The sequence below is a fragment of the Natator depressus genome, chromosome 9, assembly GCF_965152275.1.
Source record: "Natator depressus isolate rNatDep1 chromosome 9, rNatDep2.hap1, whole genome shotgun sequence".
Lineage (NCBI taxonomy): Eukaryota > Metazoa > Chordata > Testudines > Cheloniidae > Natator > Natator depressus.
In genome coordinates, this window is record NC_134242.1 from 54737824 (window position 1) to 54763508 (window position 25685).

The 25685-nt window shown below is 51.4% G+C and overlaps 2 protein-coding genes across 4 annotated transcripts in view; one reads left to right on the forward strand and one right to left on the reverse strand.

Moving 5' to 3' along the window:
• The window catches only part of HDLBP (high density lipoprotein binding protein), an 86920-nt gene extending 78228 nt beyond the window's left edge, over window positions 1-8692 (forward strand). For all 3 annotated transcript variants that reach the window (XM_074964210.1, XM_074964214.1, XM_074964211.1), the window contains exons 26-28: window positions 429-545; window positions 1129-1257; window positions 6279-8692. In XM_074964210.1, coding sequence (XP_074820311.1) covers window positions 429-545; window positions 1129-1257; window positions 6279-6365 — 333 coding nt within the window. In that variant the 3' untranslated portion in view covers window positions 6366-8692. The remainder of the gene's footprint in view (window positions 1-428; window positions 546-1128; window positions 1258-6278) is intronic.
• An 856-nt stretch (window positions 8693-9548) lies between these two features.
• The window catches only part of ANO7 (anoctamin 7), a 28970-nt gene continuing 12833 nt past the window's right edge, over window positions 9549-25685 (reverse strand). The window contains exons 9-23 of the mRNA XM_074964224.1: window positions 24079-24169; window positions 23259-23355; window positions 21254-21397; window positions 21030-21167; window positions 20707-20805; window positions 20504-20606; window positions 19055-19166; window positions 16623-16677; window positions 15529-15626; window positions 14039-14190; window positions 12591-12796; window positions 11714-11856; window positions 10840-10930; window positions 10369-10488; window positions 9549-9850 (exon numbers count right to left, since the gene is read on the reverse strand). Coding sequence (XP_074820325.1) covers window positions 9656-9850; window positions 10369-10488; window positions 10840-10930; window positions 11714-11856; window positions 12591-12796; window positions 14039-14190; window positions 15529-15626; window positions 16623-16677; window positions 19055-19166; window positions 20504-20606; window positions 20707-20805; window positions 21030-21167; window positions 21254-21397; window positions 23259-23355; window positions 24079-24169 — 1844 coding nt within the window. The 3' untranslated portion in view covers window positions 9549-9655. The remainder of the gene's footprint in view (window positions 9851-10368; window positions 10489-10839; window positions 10931-11713; window positions 11857-12590; window positions 12797-14038; window positions 14191-15528; window positions 15627-16622; window positions 16678-19054; window positions 19167-20503; window positions 20607-20706; window positions 20806-21029; window positions 21168-21253; window positions 21398-23258; window positions 23356-24078; window positions 24170-25685) is intronic.

A 25685-nucleotide genomic window follows, 5' to 3' on the forward strand; every position in this document is an offset into this window, starting at 1 on the left:
CTGCACGCTGGCTGCCACAGTTCTAAGCGCTCTGCAGAAGTGGGGACTCTGCCCCGGGCAGGTGCTTGTGGTAGAGCAGCTCAGCCGTACTGGGCTCTGGGCTGCACAACACTACAAAGCTCCAGGATGCTGATCAAATGGCAGCAGTGGCCAGAGAAGGGTCAGATCCCCCTGCTCCCAAGCTGATCAGAGTCCATTCTGCTGGGAATGAGGCTTCCTATTATGTATGGGTTCCAGCTCAGCACTCCCTTGTACTGGAAACCAAACACTCCCCACCAGGGCTTGGTATGGTCCAGTGCAAATGAACCCTCTGACTGTGAGCACCTGTGGGGTCATCACTGCAGCCTAGCCATGGATTTCCAGAATGATGAGCCACCTGAGAGGGGCTGGTGCACATCTAAAACCCTCTGCTGTGCCTTGCATTCCAGGTGGATATCCGCTTCCCCCAGAGCGGTGCATCTGACCCCAACTGTGTGACTGTGACTGGGCTCCCTGATAATGTGGAGGAAGCAATTGATCATATCCTGAACCTGGAGGAGGAATATGTGAGTAGTGGAGGAGGAAGGGAAGTGAAGGCCAGAAGAATGGCTCTGGTCTGTGGCATAAACAGCCCAGTTAATTACTTCCTTCGTAGTGGAGACTATGGGCCTAAAAACTATAAGTCCCTGCTGTGTGTGTGCAGGCAGCTCAGCTCGCTATTACGGGTGTACTGCTGCATGATAATCACTGAATGTCCAGATCTCTCTGGCTCCTGCCACTTGGGAGAGGAATCTAGCGTTTTCCTCCTCCCATCCGTCTCTCTCACACTGTGCTCATGGCAATTTCAGCTGTTCTGTGCAGCTGTCCCTAGAAATTAGAACCCCGAGTAGGTGTTGGATTGTGAAGCAGTGTCAAGGCAGCGTATGTGGCCACTGCCATGTGCAACTGAAGTGAGGGGGGGCGGTAAATGAATGAATAGAGCAGCCAATAAAATGGGTGTCGTCTGCCTCTCTGAGGGGTGCAGCATGCTAGTCTTAAGCTGCTACTGGCAGCAATTGCTGTTTGATGCTGTGGGGGAGGGGAGACTTCATTGGCTAAGTAGGGAACACAAGGTACATCACCATACAAAGAGAACCCCTCTCCCTGCAGCTGGCTGATGTGGTGGACAATGAGGCGATGCAGGTGTACATGAAACCCTCCACACATGAGGAGTCCAAGGCCCCATCCAAGGGATTTGTGGTGAGAGATGCCCCCTGGGCAGCTGGCAGCAATGAGAAGGTGAGTGCTACTTCTGCTATTGTACCTCCAGAGGTTCCTCTTCCCAGAGACTGTTCCTGTGCCATGGACTCTGCATGGCCAGGATATGAACCAGAGGGTCATCTCACTGTTCATTGGGGACCAATGCCTGTTCTTCTTTGAGTGCTTTCTCATGTCGATTCCATGCTAGGTGTGTGCACGCCCATGTGCACAGATGTTGCAATTTTTTTGTCTTCGTGGTATCTGGAGGGCCGGCTGTGGTGCCCTCTGGAGTGCCGCACTCGTGTGCTGGTATATGAGGAGTCGCCGGCCTTATGTCCTCAGTTCCTTCTTACTGCCCCTGATGGTTGGTCAGAACAACTTCTTCTCCTTGCCTCACAAGTGGACAAGTTTTTTCCCCCAGCACCTATTGTCTGTTTTCTTTGTATATAGTTGTTTACAGTAGTTAGTAATTAGATGTTAAGGGTTAGTCTCAGCAGGGACTTTGCCCCAGGGTGAGGCATGCCCCGGTCCCTGGGTTTCAAGCCTTGTTCAACCTGCAATAGGCCTGTGCCCGTTAGCGACCCTCCCAGCCACTGCCTGAAGTGCTTGGGAGAGTCACACATAAAGGACAAGTATCAAATTTGCAAGGACTTTCAACCCAAACTCAAAAGGAGCGGGACATTTGTCTAAGGGCCCTTCTTATGGAGGCTGCACTTCATCCGGTGTCGGAGCCTTCGTGCTCCGACTCTACACTTAGCTCCTTGGGGTTGGTGAAGAGTGTTCTGCCCAGCACTGAGCTCTGCCGGTGTCCAAGAAGCACCTGAAAAAGCAAGGCTCCCTGGCACCAAACAAGGAGGGACAGGCCTGACTGCCCTCTCTGGAGCTTCAAGGGGTTATCTCTCAGGCTGGATCCCCCAGGGATCCCACTCTTGGGAGCAGTAGGGACCCTGGCACCTGCTTGTACCTTCGATGTCTGAGGCCCTCCAGGCAGCTAGGGACCAGAGAGCCCTTCCAGCGCATTGGAGGTGGCTAAGGCTCCCCATTCTAAGGACAAGCCAGCCATAAGACCACCTCAGAGGGCAGTTGAATGCCATCCCTCCCTGGAGCAGAGGCAGCATTCCGTGACCAAGATCCCTGACTCCGCAACCTAAGTCTCTGGTCAGACGGCTCAGGTCGCCGTCACCGCGGTCCTGGTCTCCAACGGCACAGGTGGACCTTCACTGAGTCAGTCTCTGTACACCCAGCACTGATCGTCCTTTCACCAGCCGATGTCCTGGCGCAGGTCTCTGCTGGTACGGGACATCTCACCTTTCCAGCACTGGCCTCCACGCCCCGGCATCAATCCTCTGAGAGACACTGATCATCTTACTTGAGGCACCACTCCCTGGCGCCTATGGTCAGCTGCCAGACACAAGCGTCTACAGTCCTGCCTTGGTCACTGGAAAGGGACTCGTCTAGGTCAGAGTGGGACTTTAGCCCCTTGCCATGGCAGCAGCAAATCTTGCGGGCACCGGAGACTCTCTCTGCTCCCACAGTGCTGGGATGGTTGTAGGGTCAGTGGCCAGACCAGTGGCCCAATTGGAATGCGTGGGGCATGCTGGTGATGCTGATGCCTCTCTCACACCATTCTTCCCTTGCTGCTTTGGAGAAGCAACCCCCTGCAATGACTGTACCAGACTCAGTGCACGGCACGGACTCCGATGTTGGGGTAGAGGAGCGAGTGCCTAATCCAAGGGAGCCCTCCCCTGTGGGGGACAATGCCCCAGGTCCTTCCCCCAGTGGTGCAATCATCATCTTCGTCAGCCGAAGCAGTAGCAGGGCCCTCACATGTCAGTCCCTGTGAGGACTTTAACGAGAATCAAGCCCTGCTTAGAAGGGTGACCTCAAACTTGGGCTTGGAAGTGGAGGAACTGGCGGAGCAGTCGGGCAACTTGTTCAACATTCTAACAGTGGCAGCCCCATCATGAGCCACACTGCTGATACATGAGGAGATTTTGAAGATAGCCAAGGCCCTGTGGCAAATCCCATCTCTTATCCTGCCCACCTGGGCAGAAAAGAAATATTTGTCCCTGCTAATGCATTCAAATATTTCTATACCCATCCACCCCCAGGGTCGCTAATCATATCTGCGGCCAACGAAAGGGACAGGCAAGGGCAAGTGAGTGCCACATAGGTCCAGCTTCCTGGCGTCTGTTTTTCCTTTCTGGAAGAAAAGTTTATTCTACAGCCAGCTTTCAGTTCAGAGTATCAAACCACAAATCTTTGTTGGGGAGATACAATTGTAACTTGTGGGACTCCCTGCCTCAGGAGGTTGCTACCATCCTGGAGGAAGGTACCACAATGGCGAGGGGCTCTCTCCAGATGGCCTGGGACGCAGCTGATTCGGTGGCCAGGGTCTTTGTCTTGGCTGTCATTATGAGGCGCAGTTCCTGGCTTCAATCCTTGAGTCTGTCGTAGCAGAGGCAGTCCTCCATCCAGGACCTTCCCTTCAAAGGCAATGGGCTCTTTTCAGAGCAAACGGATGCGAAGCTACATGGATTTGAGGATTCTCGAGCCACTCTCTCTGCTCAGTAGGCCTGCTTTCTTGCCGTTTGTGGCGTATGCAATTCCTGCTGCCTCCTAGACCTTGGCCTTTCTGGCAAGGCTCCTTTAGGAGGAAGAGAGAGAGGTTCAATCATGGTCACCCCTCCACCTCCCGTTTGCCTACTCAGCGTGGCCTAGCAAAACACCAGGGTGGCCAGAAGCACTCATTCTGAGGTGCACTCAAGGACAGCACTGCAGTCAGTTCTCAGGATCCACCTTCCTACTCCTTCAACCGCCTGCGTCCTTCCAGTCAGCATAGTCGCAAGTAACTTCAAACCGTTGGGTGCTCAGTATAATACCTCTGGGCTACACTCTGCAATTCTCCTGGTGGCAATAACGTTAGCCTGTAGGGTCTCTGAGATTAGGGCACTTACCTCAGAACTGCCCTATATATGGTATTCTACAAGGTCCAACTGTGGCAGCACCAAGCTTTCCTGCCCACAGTAGTTGCACAGTTTTTCATACCAGTCAAGACATATACTTACCATCTTCTTTCCAAAACCTCATAAATCAGATGAGGACCATAGATTACACACTCTGGACATCAGGAAGGTGCTAGCCTTTTACATAGAAAGGACTAAGCCATTCTGTAAGTCGATGCAGCTATTCGTCGTGGTGGCAGACAGGATGAAGGGCCTTCCTGTGGCCACCCAGAGTGTCGTCATGGGTCACTGCCTGTATATTCATTTTTGCTATGAACAGGTGAAAGTGCCACCACTGGCAATTGTGATCACCCATTCAACCAGGGCGCAAGCTGCAGCAGCCTTCCTGGCCCGGTGCTGATCCAAAATATCAGCAGGGTCGCTACCTGATCGTCTGTCCACAAATTCACATTCCATTACGCGCTTACCCAGAAAGCTCAGGACGATGCTGGCTTTGGTAGAGCGGTGTTGCAAGCCACACAGCCGGGAACTCCAAGCCCACTTCCTGGGATACTGTTTGTGAGTCACCTAGAATGGAATCGACATGAGCAAGCATTTGAAGAAAAAACTGTTACCTTCCTTTTGTAACTGTTCTTTGAGATGCGTTGCTTATGTCCATTCCACTACCCGCCTACCCCTCTGTTGGAGTTGCCCAGCAAGAAGGAACTGAGGGCACAGGGCCAGCGGTGCCTGATATGCTGCCACATGAGCGTGGCACTCCAGAGGGCACCACAGCTGACCCTGCGGATATCACTAAAGCAAAAAATTCTGACAACTCCGCACGTGGGTGCGCACACACCTAGAATGGAATGGACATGAGCAACACATCTCAAAGAACAACAGTTATGAAAGGTAGGTAACTTGTTTCAGAATCATGTTCTTCCCTTTTTTTTTAGTGGATTTCTAGGCCTTTCCTGACAATTGGGAGGTGTCAAGAGTCTCTCTCATCACCTGGAGAGCTTGCCCACAGTATATGCTAGGCCCCTAGATGTTAGTATGTTGGGTTTCTAAATTGCCCAGCTTTCCTCTGCTGCTGTCACCCTCCCCTCTGCTAGGAACACCAGAATCCTCCTGTAGAGGCTCTGAAAGGAGCTGCTAGCCTGGCGAATCTCTCCTCCACAGCCCCTGGAGCTGAGATTGCCAACCACAGCTGCTTTGGGAGGCACTTTGTTATTGTGGAACTCAAGGTTAGGGTGACCATTATCTGCAAGGCAGGGGATAAGCTACTAAGCCAAATACCTTCTTCTTGGCCACTTGGTCCTCCCGGGGTGCACTGAGGACTTAGCAGGTCTCAGTTCTAAAGCTAGCCTGAGCCATAGAAATTAAGGGGTGTCAAGAACCTCTGACCCAGCTAGTGTCTCTCCTGCCACTGTACAGAAAAGCCTTGTCTGTTAGCAGGAATACTTCAATACTACTGCATACTACAGCAATGAGGAGGATAGCATTTGAGTATTAAGGTAGATCTGGCACCACTGAGGAAACAGTGGGCAAACTATACTTGGTGTCAATCTCCCCAAGACATAGACGTCCTTCCAACCTTCCTGCAGAATCTGCTTCCCTGATACTCTGAATTGATTTGGTTAATTCAGATCATGATCCTTTTGTGACCCATCTTAATGACTTACCTGCTGTTTTCATGGGTCCTACTAAAACCCTGTTGCTGTACTGTCCTTGTCCTCTGTACCTTTCAAGAACTTTGATATCCTAAAAAGAAAAGGAGGACTTGTGGCACCTTAGGGACTAACCAATTTATTTGAGCATAAGCTTTTGTGAGCTACAGCCGATGAAAGCTTATGCTCAAATAAGTTGGTTAGCCTCTAAGGTGCCACAAGTCCTCCTTTTCTTTTTGCGAATACAGACTAACACAGCTGCTACTCTGAAACCTTTGATATCCTAGAACACTCTTCCATATGTGGCCTCACTCATTACATCTTCATGTTGTGTTTGCACATGTGATATTTCTTGAATGCTTCAGTTGTCTCTGAGCTTCTTGAGTGTTGTATAGAACTGCAGCCAGCCTATATAACTTGGACCATTCTCTCTTCTTTGCTCTAGGCCCCTGATATGAGCAGTTCTGAAGATTTCCCCAGCTTTGGGGCTCAAGTGGCCCCCAAGACTCTTCCCTGGGGCCCTAAACGATAATGACCTGGAAGCAGAAACATCTCCTCCAGCCAGCTGACCTGACACTAACCTGCCACAAATACTTCCAGTTTGAATTCTGACCCAGCGGCTGGACCACAAGTAAATTGCCCTGCGAGGTCTCCTAATGCTGTGTGGAGTGCTAGAACCCATTCTACTTGTCTGTTGTAACTGGGTTTAGGACCTACTATGAATGGATGGTTCCTCCCCCCCCCCCCCCCTTCCACTCTGACTCAGACACAGCTTTTTGTTTGAAGTGTCATAAGTGACTTTCATCTGCTAAGCTTCACAACTGCCAAAGTGGTGACAGTGATCAGAGACCTTGAGCATGTCTTGCTAGGCACTCCAGCCTTCATTAGGAGACCTCCTTTACTGTGGCTAGGAATCAACTTCCTGTCTCATGACCTCAGGAAATAAATTTCCTTGACTTTCTAAAAAGCCAAAACGTTTGCCCTTTTTCCTTTGTGTTTATCCTGGGCCTTATCTTACTGTCGTAGAGTGCAATCAGCTTTTCCTTTGAACTGCCAAAAATCCATCTAACAGTGATAGTGGATGTGTGGAGTGAGCTGAAAGTCTAAAGATCAGAAACTGCTTAAGGAACAATACAATAATCTGTAGAAGCAATGACACTGGAAGGGACCAGCAGTGACACAAGGGATCCCCTGGTCAAGTAGAAAAGCCTTGAGTGATATGTGGCACTGAGACTCTAGAGTCTCATGCACACTTGATGAGTCTTCCAACATGTGAGAGTAAAAATATGGCTACTTCCCAGTGTTCCCCCTTCACCCCTAGTTTGTTCTTCCCAACGGCAGCAGAGCTGGTCAGAGCCAGGACATGACAGTATTATGGGGTGCAACAGAATTTGGGTCAGCCCAATTTGCTATGGTAACATGGCCCAGGAGCCAGTTGATGGGAACTGCAATGCTGAAGCTACATAATTTCCCCCTCCCTCTGACAGCATTTAGACACAAGGGGTAGGGAATTTGTCACTATTTACTATTGCCTTCTTTCTACCTCAAAAACCAGTGTGTGGGTGGCCTCCAAGTCTAGAGCATCAGCACTACTGCTAACCTGCTCATCTCACTGTGGAGGCCAGAGCTGAATTATCTGCACCAGGTGCAGGGAGAGTGGAAGAGCATCAATCAGTACATGTAGCTGTTAGAAACACACACATGAAAGTAAGAGCAAGGTTAGGGTAATGCATGCTCTCTTCCCTTCCCCTCCCCTCCCCACCCTCTTTCAGAGCTGTAGGACTCGGAGCCAGAAGGTGGGTTTGGTTTTGAGAGAGGCAGGATGCATGTCTGCTCTGAGCTACAGAAAGTCAAGCTGCTCTGAAGTACACAGAGGCAAAGAGCATAGGGAGAATTAAGGCCCAGGGCTTGCCACTGTATGTGGTAAATCCCATGCTCTGTACTGTAGCATCTTGGCCCCTGAGCTGCTGAACCCTAAGCACTGGCACAGCTTGCTTGAAGGAGGCTTCTCAAGTGAGCTGCTTGCTCAGCCACAGAGAGGAATTGTGTTGGTGTGGTGGAAGTAGGGTGTCCTCCTTCCATACCTCCATTTCCTGACCACTTTAGCTCCTGTGCAAGCAAGTCCCAAGTCTTTCCCCAATAATGCTGACTGGGGCAAGGGTCATTATGTTGGAAGGCTTGCCCCAGTTCTCTTGCTGTTCCCAATGCTGCACCTGTGTCAAGTGAGGCTTAGAAATGCTGACTTTCTTCTTTTCCCCCAACCTCCTCTGGAAGAGGACCCTAGCCCAGAAGTCAGATACCAAAATGTCCTGTTGCTTACAGTGAAGTGGAGAATTGCTGTCAACTGAAAAAGCCAGGTCCCAGGGCTATGCAAAGGCAGTGGTGAATAACTTGACCACTCTTTGGCCCCATGGTAGATGTCTAAAGGGGTGGCTCACCAAATGTGGGTAGTATTCCCTCCTTTCCAGCAAAAGAGGCTCTGAAAAGGGCTAGATAACCCAGATGGGGAAGGGGTACATCTTGAGGTCATCAAGCCTGCCACCCTCTTCCTTCCCCACCCCAAAAAAACCAACAAAAAACCCCATCAGTTGCCTAGCTTGGCTTGAGTTAAATTCAGGGTCCCCTATATGCTAAAGGTCATGAAGTGATTGTACCTAGTACTGTCTCCTGCTGCCCCTCAGTCTGTAGCAGATGCTCTGGTATGTGCTCCATTTCCTACGTCTTCCATAGTGTATGTTTCCATGGCAATGATCCCTTGGCCTTAACTTTGGAATTTGGAGACTATATGCAAACATGTAAAAAGGCTCATGAGTATGGATGACACTGGAATTTTATAAATTCTAAAATAAAAACCTGAAACAGCTTGGAGTGTTGTATTTCTCTGCCCATGCTCGAAGAGATTGCTTTTCCATGTACATCAGGGCAGGGGCTAGCGTAACCTTTGACAGTTCTTTCAGACTAAGCTGTCATCTTAAAGCATCAGTTGTTCCCTGTCTGGATTTACTACCTAATAACTAGGCTGAGTGGTCCTACCAGAGTGTAGGCCCCAGCGAGGAAGAGGTATTAACAAAGGCCAGCACTAGTGTAAGTAGATGCCCACAGAGCCCCCTCTCCAATGCCTACTAGTGTAAAGAACCCCAGCTAGTGCCCAGGCTCTCCCCCTCTCTTTTCTGTAAGGGAACAGAGTGCATAACTCCAAGCTTCCTCTCTCTAGTAACAGGAAGAGGGAGGAAACGAGGCTTGCTCCTGTCTGACAACATGCTGTGGTTGTTAGACTTCCCTTAAGTCCCTGCTGCAGCTGTGTAAGAGCCAGGCCTGTTGAATTGCTGCTTTTTACTTCACTAGAGCAGTGGGCCTTGCTTCATTTCAGCCTGAAGCACTGCTTCTCCTACACACCGACCTCATGCCAGCTGGGAGCCATACAGCCCACCTGTCCTCTACCATAGCTCAGAGCAAGAAGAAATTTCTTCAGAGGACATTCCATAAATTATTTCTTCCAACCCCAAAGTCAGGCAGCTCCAGGCTTTGCCAGGTGTCTAACTTTAGTTTAACCTGCAGGGCTCTAAGGACTTAGCTGGTATTCAAGTATGTCTGTCACTGTACTATTAATTGGAGTGCTTCATTTTATCCACCCTGAAATTTCACTAAAATAATTCATTCCTCTACACACAGACACCCAGCTCAGGATCAGAGTCAAGTTGCGTTCATCTCCTCCAAAAGAGAGAATGCTAGAAATCACATGCTCCATGGCTGAACTCAGTTTTATTCGCACCCAGATGGAAGCAGTCACCATTTGTGTTCTAAAACAGATTCAACAGCAATTCATGGGGGTTCTGCTTCAGGATCAAACTGCTGCTGAGGATGAGCTTCAGGACTAGCAGCTAATGCGTGTGTAGACGTCATCGTCCGCAGTTGGGTAGGCTCCTGGTTTTCATGCACCCCATCTAGCTCCCAGTCCTTAGGTGCTGTTTGCGTAGGGCTGGAGGTGGCCCTGACTTCCTTTCTCTCAAAGAGGGCCTACCTCAGCAATGGATCAAAAGGAGAAAGGACAATTAGTATCCACAGCATTAGAGAGTTAGAAAGCTATCCTACAGACAGTGACCAAACTGCTTCGGCATCAGTTATGTTTAAGGGAGGAAGGCATGAGTTACGTAACCAATGAAGCCTGGAATTTTAAGACCTAGGGGGCAGAACTGACCGATAAGCCTGTCTAGAAACTACAGCCACAACAAAACTTGGAGAGCAACAGAAATGAGTGGAGATTATCAGTGACCACGGAGAAAGGGGTTATGAACAGGGAGCCCCCAGCTGCTAATGAACATCTGAAGACCAGAAGGCGTAGGGTGTTACTTTAGTGCATTTCATCTGGACATCTTCCAGGCATGGGCAGTGGGATGCCCACAGAAACTCAGACTCCAGCGTAAATAAAAAGATTTCAGGGTCTGTTCAAAAGCATCTGACAGTCCAGATGTGGCCCACAGATCACCTACTGACTACCCCAATGTAGAATAAAGACCACTGGCCCTGAGATTTACCTTGTTCTCAGCCAGTGCCTGCTTGGCCAGATAACGTTCACGCTTCACCTTGATCTGCAGTGACTCAGGAATGTCAGGCACCATCAGGTCTATCACACGAGCAATAAAGAACACCACATGCTGAAAACAAGAGGAAAAGAGCAATGTGTCCAATCAGACAGCTGATTCTTTCTGAAGCAAGACCAGATGAGTAAGGAACAGCATGGAGGTGCCTGACCCATGCAGGGTGGAGTTCTCAGCCAAGCAACAGGAGCACTGCAGGGAATGAGACAGGCACTGAAAGGACTTGAACCAAGAAGTATCCCCCAAGAGCACACTCTTCAACCCCACAAGGGCAACATCTATACCGAGCCGGACAGTACATGCCCTGGGGACAGGTGTAGAAAGAAAGAACTTAAAATGAGAAATTGGACAGCAAAGGAACAAAACCTTGGCCAGAGGAACTGATTGAGGAAAACGAGAGGGAGATACCTCAAACACTATAATAAAGCCCAGGCGGATTGCTAGTAGATTCCAATAGGTTAGCGAGTACCTGCCGCTCTCATCCCTGTATGCACGGTACCTGGGGAAGAGAAGATGACATTACACCTAGAGGGGGTCACAGCTGGGAAAGAGGAGCCCTCCAGCCCTCTTGATTGCATGTCAACATCCTCAGGGCAACCACTGGTAGTTTCACTCCCCCGACTTTGCCTTCTGTAACTTCCTCCACATATGTAATCACTCTTAAGAATTAATAACTGATGGCATTTATGTGGCCCATGAACTGTCAGGGTAAGGCATGACTAATGCTGGCTCTCCAGGAGGGAGTATGTGCCCATTCCTCCAGGACTGGCAAGCAGCAGCAAGGTAAATCAGAGTAGAAGTAGCTCAATTAAAAAACACATTTAAGTTCCTTCAAGACTGATTTACAAGAAGAGCACAAACAGGTGAGCCCCCCCCTACACAAAGGAGGACCTGAGTGGCACTCCCCTAGGGAAGCTAATGCTGCACTTCCTAACACAGATGTAAATTGGGTGTGTCTATGAAATGGTGTATCTTTTGTCCCCTAATAAACTGAACTAGGCTTTAGGTCTCCCTTCCCTCTCCCACCCACAGCTGGATGGGGCAGCATGCTCAATAATTGGTGGGAAATACTTTAGCACAGGTCTCACACAGGATTAAGTGGAAACAAAGCATGTGCCTTCCTGAGCCCATCTTTCACTCCCAAACATAGCTGGGACCCCACAGAGGAGACTGTCCTGAAGAGAAAACAAACACTAGGAAAAATCAGAGGTTGCAATTCAAATGGAGAATGGGAAGGAGCTTTGTCCTGAGGCCCCCCAGGCAGCTGAGCTGGGACTCCTACCTGCACGTGACATTGTGCTGCGAGGCAAAGTGCTTTGGAGCATACGCCAGGGTGAAGTTAACATAGCCCTGCAGGTCACTGGTGCGGGTGTACTGATAATACAGACGGGGCAAGAAGTCTGAAGTGAAGGCAATCAGGAAAGCCTGAAACAAGAAGGAAAACACTAGTGCTATAGCCAGGTTCCTACCACATTACAGATGTCCGCATACCTGCTTGAGCCTCAGGCTAAACGTTGTTACTCTGAAGCCTTGTGTGACTCTTGAGTTTGCTGGACCGCCTCTCCCAGACACCAACTCCCCACCCAAACTCTGACCCTGCACTTCCTACTGAGGCAAGTCCCCAGTGAAAGTTTGGATTGAGGCTTGCCATCCCTGCAGGGTTTCTGCTCACTAGCAATTATAGCTGCAAGCATTTATTCCTCAAATGCAGACACACCCTTCAATACTGCACAGCTCTCACTGGTCATTGAAAACCAGGCCTGTCATGCTTGGGAATTAAGCCGCAGAGATGAGGAGCCTATCAGAGCAGGCTGTGTCAGGCAACGCTGCTCCAATAGGGGTTACTGAGCCAGAGGCCCGAGCTGCAGCAGCCCTTGAATCTGAGTGTGGTTCTGTCACATACGACAGCTGTGTGTCCAGTTACTATATCATGTCTACAGATTTCCATTTGCCAAGTGGAATTTCAGTAACATTTTCTTTAGTTCTGGCTTTCAGTCCCCTGTCCCTGATACCGACCTGCACAGTGGCTGCCTTCAATCTCTAAACAAGAGACCACGATGCTACATGATTATATTAACCAAGTGTCAGCAACGTGGCTGGCTGCATCTGAATGCTGGGAGCTGGCTTCTCCCTCTCCCTCACTGCCCAGCACAACTCACGTTACTGATGACAGCCAAGTGGGTGATGACCTCCAGGATATAAAACCAGATGCCAATGCCCTGGGCCCGCTCGGCCACAGGACGACGGTACTCGCAGACAAACTTCTGTGCATCAAGGCGGATCTCCACCCAGTTGTTGAGCAAGGCGAAAAGGGGCGCCAGAGGACAAGCCGCCACAAATATGGTGATGAATCCAAATTGCAGGACTGTTGTGCAGAAGGAAAGAATCCTCAGAGCTCACATTCACAGTGGGCAAGGGGAGCAGAGGATGGCTTCTGTGAGCTGTGTTCAGCAGTGATCGTGGCCTCTCTGGTCCCCCTTCCCCTCCCCACCGTCTCTGGTTTCCGAAGGATGAGAACAGGGAGTACCCGGGGAATATGTTGCAATCCAAAGATCTCTATGGGCCCGTTTGTTTCTGGAGATGTACGGTCTCTGCTTTCCATCTGTAATAGGCTTCCAGCATCACCTGACAGACCCTGGTAGGCCACGAGGCACGCTTTACTAGTATAGGGATGCCTGTATTGTGTACCGGCCAGGCACTCCTGGCATGAATGCAGCTAGACCTGGGGGTACCAGGATAGTGAAACCTCCACCCATGAGCCAAACAAGCTAGACTGGTAAAAGCACTGCTGTGCTGGTATAGCTATGTCTGCGTGGGCTTCTGCTGGCACAGCTCTGTCAGCCATCACCCCTGGGCACCTGGCTGACACACCTGGGCTGGCAGCATCCATAGTGCAGCCATGGCTGAGCAAAGGGTTCGGAGAGTTAGCGCTGACTCACTGCTGTGACTGGCTCCATAAGGAAGCTGAGAGCAGGGAGGTGAGAGGAGCCTTCAGGCAGAGGAAGCTGGGATGTGGAACAGATTGGGCTGGAGCCCTGGGTAACCAAGCCTGAGATGGACGCTTCCTGTGGGATATTCTGTATATCAAGCCAGACCCAGCAGGGCTGTTTGGCCAGCTTGAGACGGGGCAATAGAACCTGCTGTATAACCCAATTTCTGCTGGGGAAAGAGGAGAAATTCTCTGCCTGGACTGCAATTTCCCTTCCAGGAGGCAGAGTTGTGTCTCTGGAGTCAGTTTCACAAGGCTACTACCTCTAATGGAGGGTTTCCTTAGACCTTTGACTGCAATCCCAGAGCTCAGAATATTCAACACCAAGACTAGGCAGTTGAGTTCACTCTCTCTCTAGGGCTTCACTCAAGTGAACGTGCTCGAGAAAGTGCTGCTTCCCAAACCATCACCACTAGCGGGCACCAGAGGGCACATCAGCGGGATAAGTGATTGACGCACACACCATCAACACTATTGACTGCAAAAGTTTCCTCCCTTGAGGAAGTCTCTGACTTCCAGCCTCTTCTCCTGGTGCGGTCAGTGATCAAGTGACCCTACCTGGCCAGGACACTTTGCTAGTGGTCTCCCAAGGTGGCAGACTCGGCCTTTGGTCCCTACCCATTTCCAGGTACTCGTCAAACAGCCCCTCACAGACCAGGAGCTCGTAGTTGCTCTCCCAGGGTGCCTGCTGCACCAGGCCCAATTGGTCCGCCTTGCTTTTCCTCTTTTGGGAGCGAAGCTTGTACTTTTGCCACCAGCCTTTCAGCTTCCTGGGGGAGCAGAGAAAGAAACGGTCACGGGAAGGGTGATGCCCCAGCAGACACTGCAGTGGCCAGTCTCACTCTTACTGGCCTGATAGGCTATGCTGGCTCTCCAAGTTGCGCAGGCATTTTCAGGCAGCTAGCTTCAGAGGGACCTTTGGCAGTGCTGCCAATACGGCCTGACCCAGCCCTAGTCCCAGCCAGGAATCCAGGGAGTGGGGGAGGGTCTTTGCTTCTCTGTTATAAACAGGGCCAGACTCTCTAGACCAGCTGGGCTGGGCTTGGCATCAGAGTAGGGTGGGAGCAAAGGTGGTTTTAAGTCCCCTGTCTTTGTCGAATTGTGGGGTGAGGTCCCAGTGAAACACTGCTCTAATGCAGTGCTACTCAAAGTGGTGGTGGTCCGCGAGCCATCGGCTGCCAGTCTGCGCGCACATTGGAAAAAAAAATGCCGGTCCTCCGCATCAGATAGCTTGAGAAGCACTGCTCTAATGCATGCCCAGCAGCCCATGGTCCGGCAGCTGGGGATCATTGTCAGAGATGCCTTTGCCCTGGGAATGACAGAGGACAAATGTGGAGAGACTCGGCTGAGCTGAGCTTGGACATTACTCCAGGAGGTTGGACTAGATGACCTCCTGAGGTCCCTTCCAACCCTGATATTCTATGATTCCATGATTCCAGAAAAGGGCCATGAAAAGTCCCTCCCAGCTCCAACATTCCTGGCCTGGTTTGCTTCCCGCAACGCCTCCTCTGCAGGAGCTCATGCCGGAGAATCCGTGGGCAGACAGAGCTTGTGGGCAGGAGGCAGGGCAGTGGCAGTGGGAAGCCAGAGGCTCCATAGTGCACACGGCTAACTTGCCATGAGACCTATTGCAAAGCAACTTCGTTCTGCTTTGACTGGTCCATGTCAGCTGTGGGTCCCCCATCCTCAGTGACCATCTGTCACCCCAAACGCCTACCAGCAGTCACAACCTGCAACTTTCCCCTCTTCCTTCACTAGTGGGAGGAGAGGGCTGTGGTGACAGGCCCTGGCACATCTGGGCACTGGCCCTGTCTGAGCTGGGGCCCATAGTTCAAACCATAGCCGTCAGACCACTTGGGATAGGTGATGCAGCCACCTGCCAAGCACAAGCCAAGCAGATGGGGCCACACACACAGGTGCCTTCACACTGACTGAGCCCTCCCCTCGTTCCGAATCTATCACAGTGCCCCTGCATGGAGACATCCCCACCTGCTGCCCCATAGATCCTTGTTATAGAGCTTGGGCAGCAGCTCCCTTTGATGCAATGGTCTGCCAGAAGTCAGACCAACTCTCCCCTCCCCCTGCCCGGTAGCGCACTCAGTGCTTACGGGATGACGATTTCTTGCACGTTGTTAATGACTTGCTTTCCCACCATGATGACCAGCAGCTCCTGGGCGAGTTCAATGAGACAGCCACCAGCCCCGCACTGGGTGGGAAGGACAGAGGCACATCAGCTTTGCTGCACGTTCCCCTCAAGCTCAGAAGGATGGGGCAGGGGTGGGGGGGCCCTCTAGGTTCCACCTCCCACAGGAAAGGCTACTCCTGAGCCCACGCGCTGCCCTAACACGCCATAGCAGGCCGGTGCACTGCAGCCCCCAGCACCATCGCCACATCCTGGAGTCAGTGGAGCCTGGGGAGGAGGCAGCCTGCAGCAGCAAGCCCCCGGCTGCCATTCCCAACCCTCAGGGTAGCCCCAGGGGCCGACTTCTGGGAAGGGTGGGCCAGGAATGAGGGGCCCCAGTTGCTGCCACTAGTCTTTGAGCAGATGGGCAGCGGGGGGCTCCTGAGGTGGCTGGGGCAGGGGTGGAGTCTGACCACCCCCACTTCTCTTTGGTCCTGGGGGGATGGGCAGCCAGAGACGGGGATTCCCCAGGCATGCCACTGCTCCTCTCTGTGCTATGCCCACATCCTGCCTGGGCCCTCCGCACTCTCAGAGGAGTCTGTGTGTGGTTCCTGTCAAAGGCCTTGGAAGCAGCAAGCAAGCTTGAGGTGGGGGGGAGTGCGGGGCAGGCCAGGATCCCACTACACTGACACTGAAGCTGGCCATGGCCTCCCTCCTCCTCTGGCCAGGGCTGTCCTGAGAGCTGTGGAGCCTTTCCCTGTGCACAGAGCTGGGCAGCGGCTGGGGCGTTTCCTGCCACCCCAGCAAAGGGTCCCCATTCTGTTTGGCAGGTTACCTCACACAGTCCCTCACCTGAGACTCCCACCTCCTTTTAACCCCATACTCTGGTGTCCCTAAACGTCCGACTGCCAGACACTGCTACTGGATGACGGGGGATGGACACTCGCTAATTGTCCTGTTCTGTTCACTCCCTCTGAAGCACCTGGCACTGGCCAGTGTCAGGCCCTAGACCAGAGGGACCATTGGTCTGATCCAGCATGGCCCTTCCTGTGTCCCCAATCTTTATCAGCGGATACTCACGTCCTCATTGCGAATCCCAAGCAAGGTCTTGTAGTTCCCTGGGTAGCCTACAAATCTGGGAAATCCAGGATGGCAAGAGAGCAATAAATCCACAGCTGAACCCCTTGCTCCCTCTCCCATCAATCTCTTATTCCTCCTGAGGCTACTCGGGATGTGGTGCTGTCGTGCACCGTGCCCTGCTCCCACATCCCAGTCACCCTTGTCCATTGGGAGGCTGAGGATGCTGCTCAGCCAGTCCTGCTGGATTGAATGGGACAAGGTCAGATCTACTTCATCATCATCTCCCTCAGCCCACATCTGAAGCCAGTGCTGATGATACCTTGTGCACAGAGGCCAGCCCAGCCTGCCAGGAACATCCCGTGATGGAAGCATGTATGTCAGGAATTTCTCACTGACCCTGTGCCCTGTTCTTCCCAACAGAGGGGAAAGGAGGGACACAGTGCAACGGTGCCTGACTGTCTGAAAGGAGATCATCAAAGGGCACCCACGGACCTGCCCCTCATGTTAATTTCATCTTGTCCACATGTGAGAGGCATTTGAAGCAAAACATTGCTGGCTGCAGTTACCCCCAACACTCCCCTGTTTACCCCTCTGCTTCAGATCCCCTGTTTCTATCAGTTCTGGGGAGCAGCATGGTCCTGGATCAGGCCCAAGCTGGGACTCCAGCCCTGCATGCCATCCCCAGGTTTGTCACCGCCTTGCTGGGAGACCTGGGCAGGTCATGTCACTCACCTGTGCCTGTTCCCTCTCCCACCCACTGTCTGTTTCAGTTTTATGCTCCTCAGGTCTGGGTCTCACTGCACGTGCAGCGCCCAGCAACACAATGGGGCCACGATCTTAGCGGGGGGTCTTTATATAAAATAATGGCGGTTGGGGCCTTGCAACAGGGTCTGCCAGCTGCTGATACAGCAGACCTTCCCCATGCAACACAGCGAGAGTGTCTTCCTTTCAGAATCCAAGCTCTGCACACAAGCACCCTCATCACCACCAGGGAGCAGAAGTCTCAGCTCTGCGCTTTGGAGGGGCTTCCCCACGGGCATGTGCTTCCCAAACTGAGCTGCCCTGTTCCCACAGAGACCCCTCTGATACAGGACCCCCAGCCCCTCAACAGTCTGAACAACTGGCTGTGTGTGCCATGGGATCATACACTGAAAAGGCCATGTTTCAGAGTAGCAGCCGTGTATAGCTCACCTTAACTGATCGCTCTCGTTATAGTGTGTATGATAGCACCCATTGTTTCATGTTCTCTGTGTATATCTATCTATATCTATCTTCCTACTGTATTCCCACTGCATGCATCCAATGAAGTGGGTTTTAGCCCACGAAAGCTTATGCTCAAATAAATGTGTTAGTCTCTAAGGTGCCACAAGTACTCCTGTTCTTTTTGAAAAAGCCATATAGCTCTCTGACATGCTCACTGCATGCCTGGATGGATACAGGGCTGTTTTAGAGCTACACAGGCACAAAGGGGGTTTCTAGTTGCTCCTTCCCACATTAGAATAGTGCTGGGAACCCCCACGTTCCCTCGCATGCCGCTCATTGCCTCTAGATGGCAGCAGTGCTGCAGCTTCCCTGTCTCTCTCTTGCAGTGGTTCTCAAATTTTTCTTTTCCCCACATACCACTTGAAAATTGCGGAGGGTCTTGATGGACCATTTAATGATCTTTCCAAATGTTGTTTGTACCATTAGATAACTATTGTAAAGCGCTTTAAATAAAAGTGCTATGTTAAAAAAAACGATAATAATTAACTTTTTTTGTTCTACAAATAAAAGCACACAACTAATATCAGTAGTCTTACCTTTCTAATGTGAAGAATGTGCCCTCTCTCTCCCGCCATGGCAGCCCCAGAGCTGGGACTGGGAAGGGGTCTCTACCCCACCACAGAGCTGAGGCTGGGAAGGAGGAGGGGTCTCTCCCTGGCAGCCGCAGCCCTGGAGCTGGGGAAAGTTGCCTTTTTCTCTGGCTGCCGCAGCCCTGCATGTCCCAAATTCCCCCCACCCCCTCTCTTCTCACCCCACTGCCCGCTCCCACCTACCCCCATTCCCCCCAAGGCCACCACCTCACCTTACATGTGTGTCTTCTCCAGCGTCCAAGCACCTAATTAGTGGAGCCATGCCTGCGCAGCTCCACTAATTAGGTGGGTGGTCCTTCATTCCCTCTTGTGCAGCCGCACATCAGAGGGAACTATCCATAGACCCCCACTTGAATGGAGCTCGTGGATCACTGATGGTCTGCGGACCACACTTTGAGAACCACTGCTCTAGGGCTATCCACTGGAACTGCACATCACCAGGTCCCAAAGCCGCTTACCTCTGGGCCAGCCGCAGGAACTCCAGCCACCAGCTGAGATGGGATTACATTTGGAGGAGGGGGCCAGAGCTGGGGGATGGGTGGGGGAGGTGAGAGCTACCCTCCCCTGGAGATGCTTTACCTGCCCTTGAAGAACGCAATGTAGATGGGAGAAGAGTAGAAATTGACAAACTGGAAGACAAACACTTTGAAGGTGAAAGCATCTTCGTACTTCGTCTGAGTCCGGTGCATCTCTGTGGCAGAGCAACACACACAGACAGCATCAGCTCTGCCCTGCGGCACCATTCAAGGACACTACCAGCACTTACTCCTGTCACCCAGTAACCATGGCAACAGCATCCGTAACAGAAGAAGCTGGATGACTGTGTTGTTTAGGAGGCTTTTTTGTTTGATCTTTAAGACATCTGTATTTTTAAAACTTCCAACAACTGCATGGTCACCTAGGATTTCATAGGTGTTATATTACATGGTATGACCATGCAGAACGTCATGGAGACAGCCAGGATAGAACCCAGTTCCTCTTGTGCACAAGCCCACAGCCCTGCTTCTTGACCCTATGGAGAATCTCAATTAGCAGTTAGCAGTAAAAGGCCTATTACACACACTTGTACAGTTCTGATTCTGTTCAGCAGAGGGCAATAATGTTGTACTGTACATATAAACTAGCTACTAGCAAATTCATTAAAATTATTTTTCTTTTTAAAAAGGCTAATAAAGATCTTATCCTTTAATATTATTTCTAGAGCTGGTCAAAAAAATTGGTGTATATTTCTGCAAAAAAATTAACAAAAACATTTTCATTTCATGCAAGTTAGAAATTTTTGGCAGAAAATATACAGCAACTGTCACTAAATTTCGGTTTATTGATTAAATGAAAACCCAAGCCAAAAAAAAAGAAAAGAAAATTTCAATCAAAATGAAAATGTTAATCAAAAAGATTGTTAAAACAATTCAGCCCTCTCTAATTATTTCCAGCATCCCTCTACACACACAATGCTTTCCCCAGGCATCCACCAGCATTAGCCCTGGACCTGCAGAAAGCCATTGGACACCTGACTGCAGGACTCCTGCATTGCAACTTTTGATGTTTTGCCGTATGAGACAAATTCCTTCCTTGTGTCACACTATCTAGCTTGCAGGACCTAAGACAGCACCCAGGAAAACTGGGAAAGGTGGCAACCTTGTGACCCTACACCAAACACCTGCACTCATTCCCTTGGTACCTTGGTACCTCTCTACTTTGATCTGAGCCCTTCCACCTTTCTCAGTTCCTGATCTGTCTGGATCCTTGTCTTTCCGCCTTTCCCCTTCTGCACCTAAATCCAATTTCTTTTAGCAGCCCCTGCTTAATTGCATAAGAATCCAGCCGAAGACAATGGACAAGATTCTCCCCTCCTGTGTGAGTGGGTGTGACTCCCTCTCAAATCGGATGGCAGTGTTTCACACTCACTTTGTGCAGGTGAATGTGATTGCAATGTATAAGTTGCAAAGGAATGGGGAGCCAGGTTTGTCAGGAACTGTCCCAGGGAACCACAGTTGAAGTCTGTACAATTTCCCTTCCACCACTTACCCCACTTGGTAAGGAAACGGGCCAGTGCAATGTAAATTTTAGAAAGGATGAGGATGAAGATTAGATTCACCACTGAGCCTGTAAGGCTGGCAATACGAGACGCCTAGAAAAGAGGAGAGCAGAGGGAATGAACCAGAACATCCCCCGGGGCTTGCACAAGCCCATAAAACCCCAGGGCAGAGCTGGCTGCATCTACCTCTTACCGATGCCACAAAGAGGAAGTTCCCGGATCTTGACACAAGGATGCTGATGATCGCCCGGTACAGGATAATGGAGATCAGGAACATCACAACCACAGCAATCTGCAAACACAACCCAGTGGCCATCAACTTGCCATCAGGAACTACAGTGTGTTTGGGGGAGCTGGGCTTGCTCTGATCTCTGGGGGCACTGGCAGCTATGGGAGAGTCATGCAGGCAGTAAGAGGCAATCAGCATGCAGAGAGGAGGCAGTCATGCCAGGAGCTGCAGACCCCATGAAAGACCTTCAAAGCCAGGCACAGGGCAGGGGCCTACAGTGCCCTTACCATCATGATGATGATCATCAGTCCAGCCACGACCCGTTTTACGCGGTTCTGCTTGGGAAAATATGGCTCCTCTGCTCCAGTAATTGGGTTCTCCATTGTCATGGGAGCCATGGCAGTGAACTGGGGTCGCGGCCGCTCCTAGGACAGTGGGAAAAGGCATTGCCTTGATTTGGCTTTGTACGGCCTTGGGAGTTCAGCTGTGTGACAGAGGGTCAGGCCTGTACCTCAATGTCCTCGAAGTCAGAACAGTCCCACCGGTGCGCCAGGGTGGCGTTCATCCGCTTCCAGTACTCCAGGAATGTCACCGCCCACAGGGACATGAAAATGCTGAAGAAGATGGTCCCACCGTGGTCGAAGAGGCGACCTGCCTATGGAGCAAAGGAGAGAGAATGAAAGGAACGCTCAGGGAACCTGCAGGAGGAAAGGGCTGCTAGGTTGGATCCTGAGAGCAGCAGAGTGCTAACTTACTGGGTGTGTGAAGGGGGTGAGGGCAGGAGAGAGAGAATGAGTTTCTCTCTGGGACAGACAGGGAGGTTCCCCAGGGGAAGCATAGGGGTTTTGGTAAGAGACAAAGCAGCACTGGAACTGATCTACAAGAATCAGAGTGCTGGATCAGTCTGAGTCCTTGGACCCACACTGGAGCGCTCCTGAGGCAGCAGGGAGTCACTGATCAGTGGCAGCACAGTGCACAGCTGATTTGCCCACCTGTTGCCAGTACCAGACCCAGGCTGCTCCGAAATGCAAGTCGTGGTGTGCAGGAACAGAGGCATAGGGACAGGGCAGACAGGGATTGGGATTCCTGTGTATCTGATCAACCAGAGCTGCCTGTGCTGTGCTGAGAAGGTGACAGCAGGGTGTGGCTTTGGGATGTGCTGGGAGCAGTTCACAGCTTGGGGCCCTGTACAGGCTTCATCCCCAGGCTCAGAGCAGGACCCCTCCCACTCTGAGCATTCATCTCTCCCTGCACAGGGAGGGGGCCTCAGCTCCAGACAGGCACAAAGGGAGAGAGTCTTTCCTTATTCTCTCTGGATTTGCTTGAATCTCCCTGGGAAGAGGTTGGAGCCACACGGAGAGGTCACCCTCGCTGTCTGAGGAACCTTACCACAGTGCTATCAAACGCTCCTGCTGGCGAGAGAAAGAGTGTTGGGCCAGATCCCCAGCTGGTGTAAATCAGCCCTAGCTCCACTGGAGCCAATGGGCCAGATCCCCACCTGGTGCAAATCTGGACCAAAACTGAAGTCAATGGAGCCATGCCAATTTACATCAGCTGGGGGGACTGGTCCATTATGTAGTTTACAGAGGAAGGAGCCAATCAGATTAGCCCAACAACCATAATCCCTTAAGCGTAGGATCTTGCGACTACCCAGCACAGCAGAGGCTTGCTGTGCAGAGCAGATCTACGTCCTGAGGCAAGAAATGTCCATGCGGTAGTGTGAATCTGCATAGCCAGTTCAAGCTTCACAAAGCCTCTTCCGTGCTCTGCAGTGCTTCCGTGCTCCACACACACTGGAGCAGCACCTGAGGAGGAGCTGTCCCTGAGATCCGTCTCTGCTGCTCCACTCCATGTGCAAGCAGCAAAGTGAAACAGACCCTCTTCTCATCTCTGGCACGACCTGCTCCAGCACCAGAAAGGAGAGACCTTGTACACACAGGGAGAGGAGAGGTGGGAGGGAATCAGACAGGGAATGCAGGGGAGGGATAGCAGGGGGAAGCCAAGGAAGAGGCAGCGGACCTGGGGAGGAACAGACCAGGGAGGGGATGCAAGGGAGAAGAGAAGGTGAAAGGGGGAGGAGGAGCTGGAGAGGGATGGTCTGGGGATGTGGGATGCCAGCGATTGTGCACGGCTGGGAGGAGGGAGACTAGAAAGAGGGGAAAGGGTCCAACACTGCTGATGGGAGGGGGTGAGGAGAGGTCCTGGGGGAGGTGAGTCCTGGTGCTCTCTCCTCTCACACAGGAGCATGTCCCCTGAGATGTCTCCTCTAGTGTCATTAAGATGAAAAGGCAGAGAGCAAATCCCAGTGCATTGTGCTTGTGCAAACAGCCTGGTTATCGCCCCTCCCAGTGCATAAACACAGCACCTCCCAGCTCAGCCAGGCCCTGACACAGGGGTGAGAGAGCTGTGCACACCTGGGCACTCTAGCAAGCACCATCTACAGAGTAGACTGCAGGATATTCTCTCTTCCTGGCCCTCCCCTCTGGAAATTAACCACTGGGAGCCACAAACCTCACCTTGAACATACTGCAGATGCTGGAGAGCTGCCAGTGTGGGCACTCCTTGCACAGTGGGCACATCTGGTACTCATCCTCGCTGTCACAGATCTCCTGCCTGGAGTAGCGGGGAGGCAGACAAAGAAAGAAATCAGGACCACGGTACATTCTTTGCTGAAGGCCACCCTTTCACACCTCTTGAGGCCTCATTCTTTCCAGTGATGAGGGACTAGCCAGGACGCCATGAGAGCCCATAAACACTGCTCCTTAAACCAGCCAGAGGGTTCTGGGGGAGCAAAGCTGCTGAGCACTTTCCTCCTGCAGGTCCCCAGGTGAGAGTGCGGCACTCGGGATCAAAGCTGGGATGTTCACATGGCAGCACAGAGCACTGGCCCTTTTCTGCCCCTCCTTGGCCTGGACAGAAACACCTCATGGAGCTTCCCCCCAACAGTTTCCACTAGTTAGAGTTTAGCCATTGCCCTGCCATGTTGGAACCTGGGCCAGACAGCAGACCCACGGTGCTGGGAGGAGAGGGTGGCCACGTGCTGTGAAGACCTGGGTGACATTTCCCTGTAGGGTGTTAAGGGGACTTTGACCCCCTCGAAGTTGGGTTGTTCACCAGGAGTTTTGCTCAGAAGCCTGTGAGGAGCCAGGTTTGCTTGACAGTGAGCATGCTAGTTGAGGGTGCTGTGGCCTAGTGGACTGACCTCAGGGGAGGCAGCCAGGAATTGCTGACTTCCGGCCACCCTGGGGCTTCCCCCACATCCTCCAGGCTGCAGACAGCCAGTGGGAGAGGGAAGGAGAAGGTAGGGACAGAAAGGGGAGAGAGGCTGGCACTTACGCAGGTATGTCGCTCAGCATCAGAAATATGCCTGCGATGAAAACCAGTGACCCCACAACTGCAGCAGGCAAGAGCCAACCAGTGTAGAAACCTAAAGAGAGGGAGGAGAGAAGGCCAGTCCCTCAGAGTGGGAGTCTCATTGCAAACACAGAACCTGTAGCCAACCTGCACCCTCATTGCAGCAGCAGAGCCCAATTCAGAGCCCCACATTCCAAGTGAAACCAACTGCGGAGCAAGGCATTGCATCCCAGCAGCTGAAGGAGAGTCCCCTGCCAGCCATTGTAAAGGAGGGTTCCTACCATGTTCTGCACCACATGTTCTCAGAGGTCATTTGCGAAGTGGGGGCTTCCTCCTGTCTACATGCGGATGAAAGGGGACGTTAAGGGTTATCCCACCCTGGCATTGACTTCAAGAGCCTCCTGCTGGCTGTGTTGTCACCCTGAGACGTGACCTCCAGAGAGGCTGGGTTTGATAAGGGCCACAGGGCAGGACTTTCAAAGCCATTCAGTGCTGGCTCAGTTCTGTTCCCACGGAGCAGAGCTTACCTAGTGCCGAGTGGCAGTGGGAACCCCATCTTCGTGTTTAACACACAGGGACAATGATCCATGTTAATCAAGTCTGGAGGCAGGGTGGAGTCTGTTATGCTAGCCAGTGATTACGTTGTTTGGCCATACGCCCAGCCCCCCAAGAGGCCCAGATTCCCTTTCTTGGCGGGAGAGGATGGACTACACTCTCCTTTTCTCTTGTTGTGAACCCTATGTTTCTGGCTGAGAATGGCTGAAACCTTTGATCTGGTTCAGATGTTATCACCATGGCCTCTAAATGCCAACTGGCTGCATGTAGCACACACACAAACGAAGGAGGCCTCAACTTTTTTTCTCCCCCTTCTAGACCTCTTAATTAATTAATTTTGTCTATTTCTCTCTCTTTTCTTCTTGTATTCCTTCCCTCCCTTCCTATTGCACCTTCTCCCTCCTCTCCTCAGCGACAGAACATAAGAATGGCCATACTGGGTCAGACCAAAGGTCCATCCAGCCCAGTATCCTGTCTACCGACAGGGGCCAATGCCAGGTGCCCCAGAGGAAGCGAACCTAACGGATAATGATCAAGTGATCTCTCTCCTACCATCCATCTCCATCCTCTGACAAACAGAGGCTAGGGACACCATTCCTTACCCATCCTGGCTAATAGCCATTAATGGACTTAATCTCCATGAATTTATCCAGTTCTCTTTTAAACCCTGTTATAGTCCTAGTCTTCACAACCTAAACAGTTATGTAAATATACACAGAGAAACTGGAGACCAGTTCATATTGCAAATATACAGGATCCTAAAGCTAAGGTTATCTGTTTGGCTTGGCATTCCCCTCTAGCTCTCTCCTAAACTGACAGATTGTGTTTGCAACAGAATGGGATACTTTATTAAATATTCTGATTGCAAAACATGAATTGTACATTTGCAATAACAGCCTCCGATTTTTAAATGATAAATTAAGAGGGGGGGGAATCTTCAACCCCCTCTCCCCCCCAATAACAGCCAAAAAAAATTATTACATTTTATGGCTATCTAGAGTAAACCAAAGTAACATTAACGTAACGACAGGCAG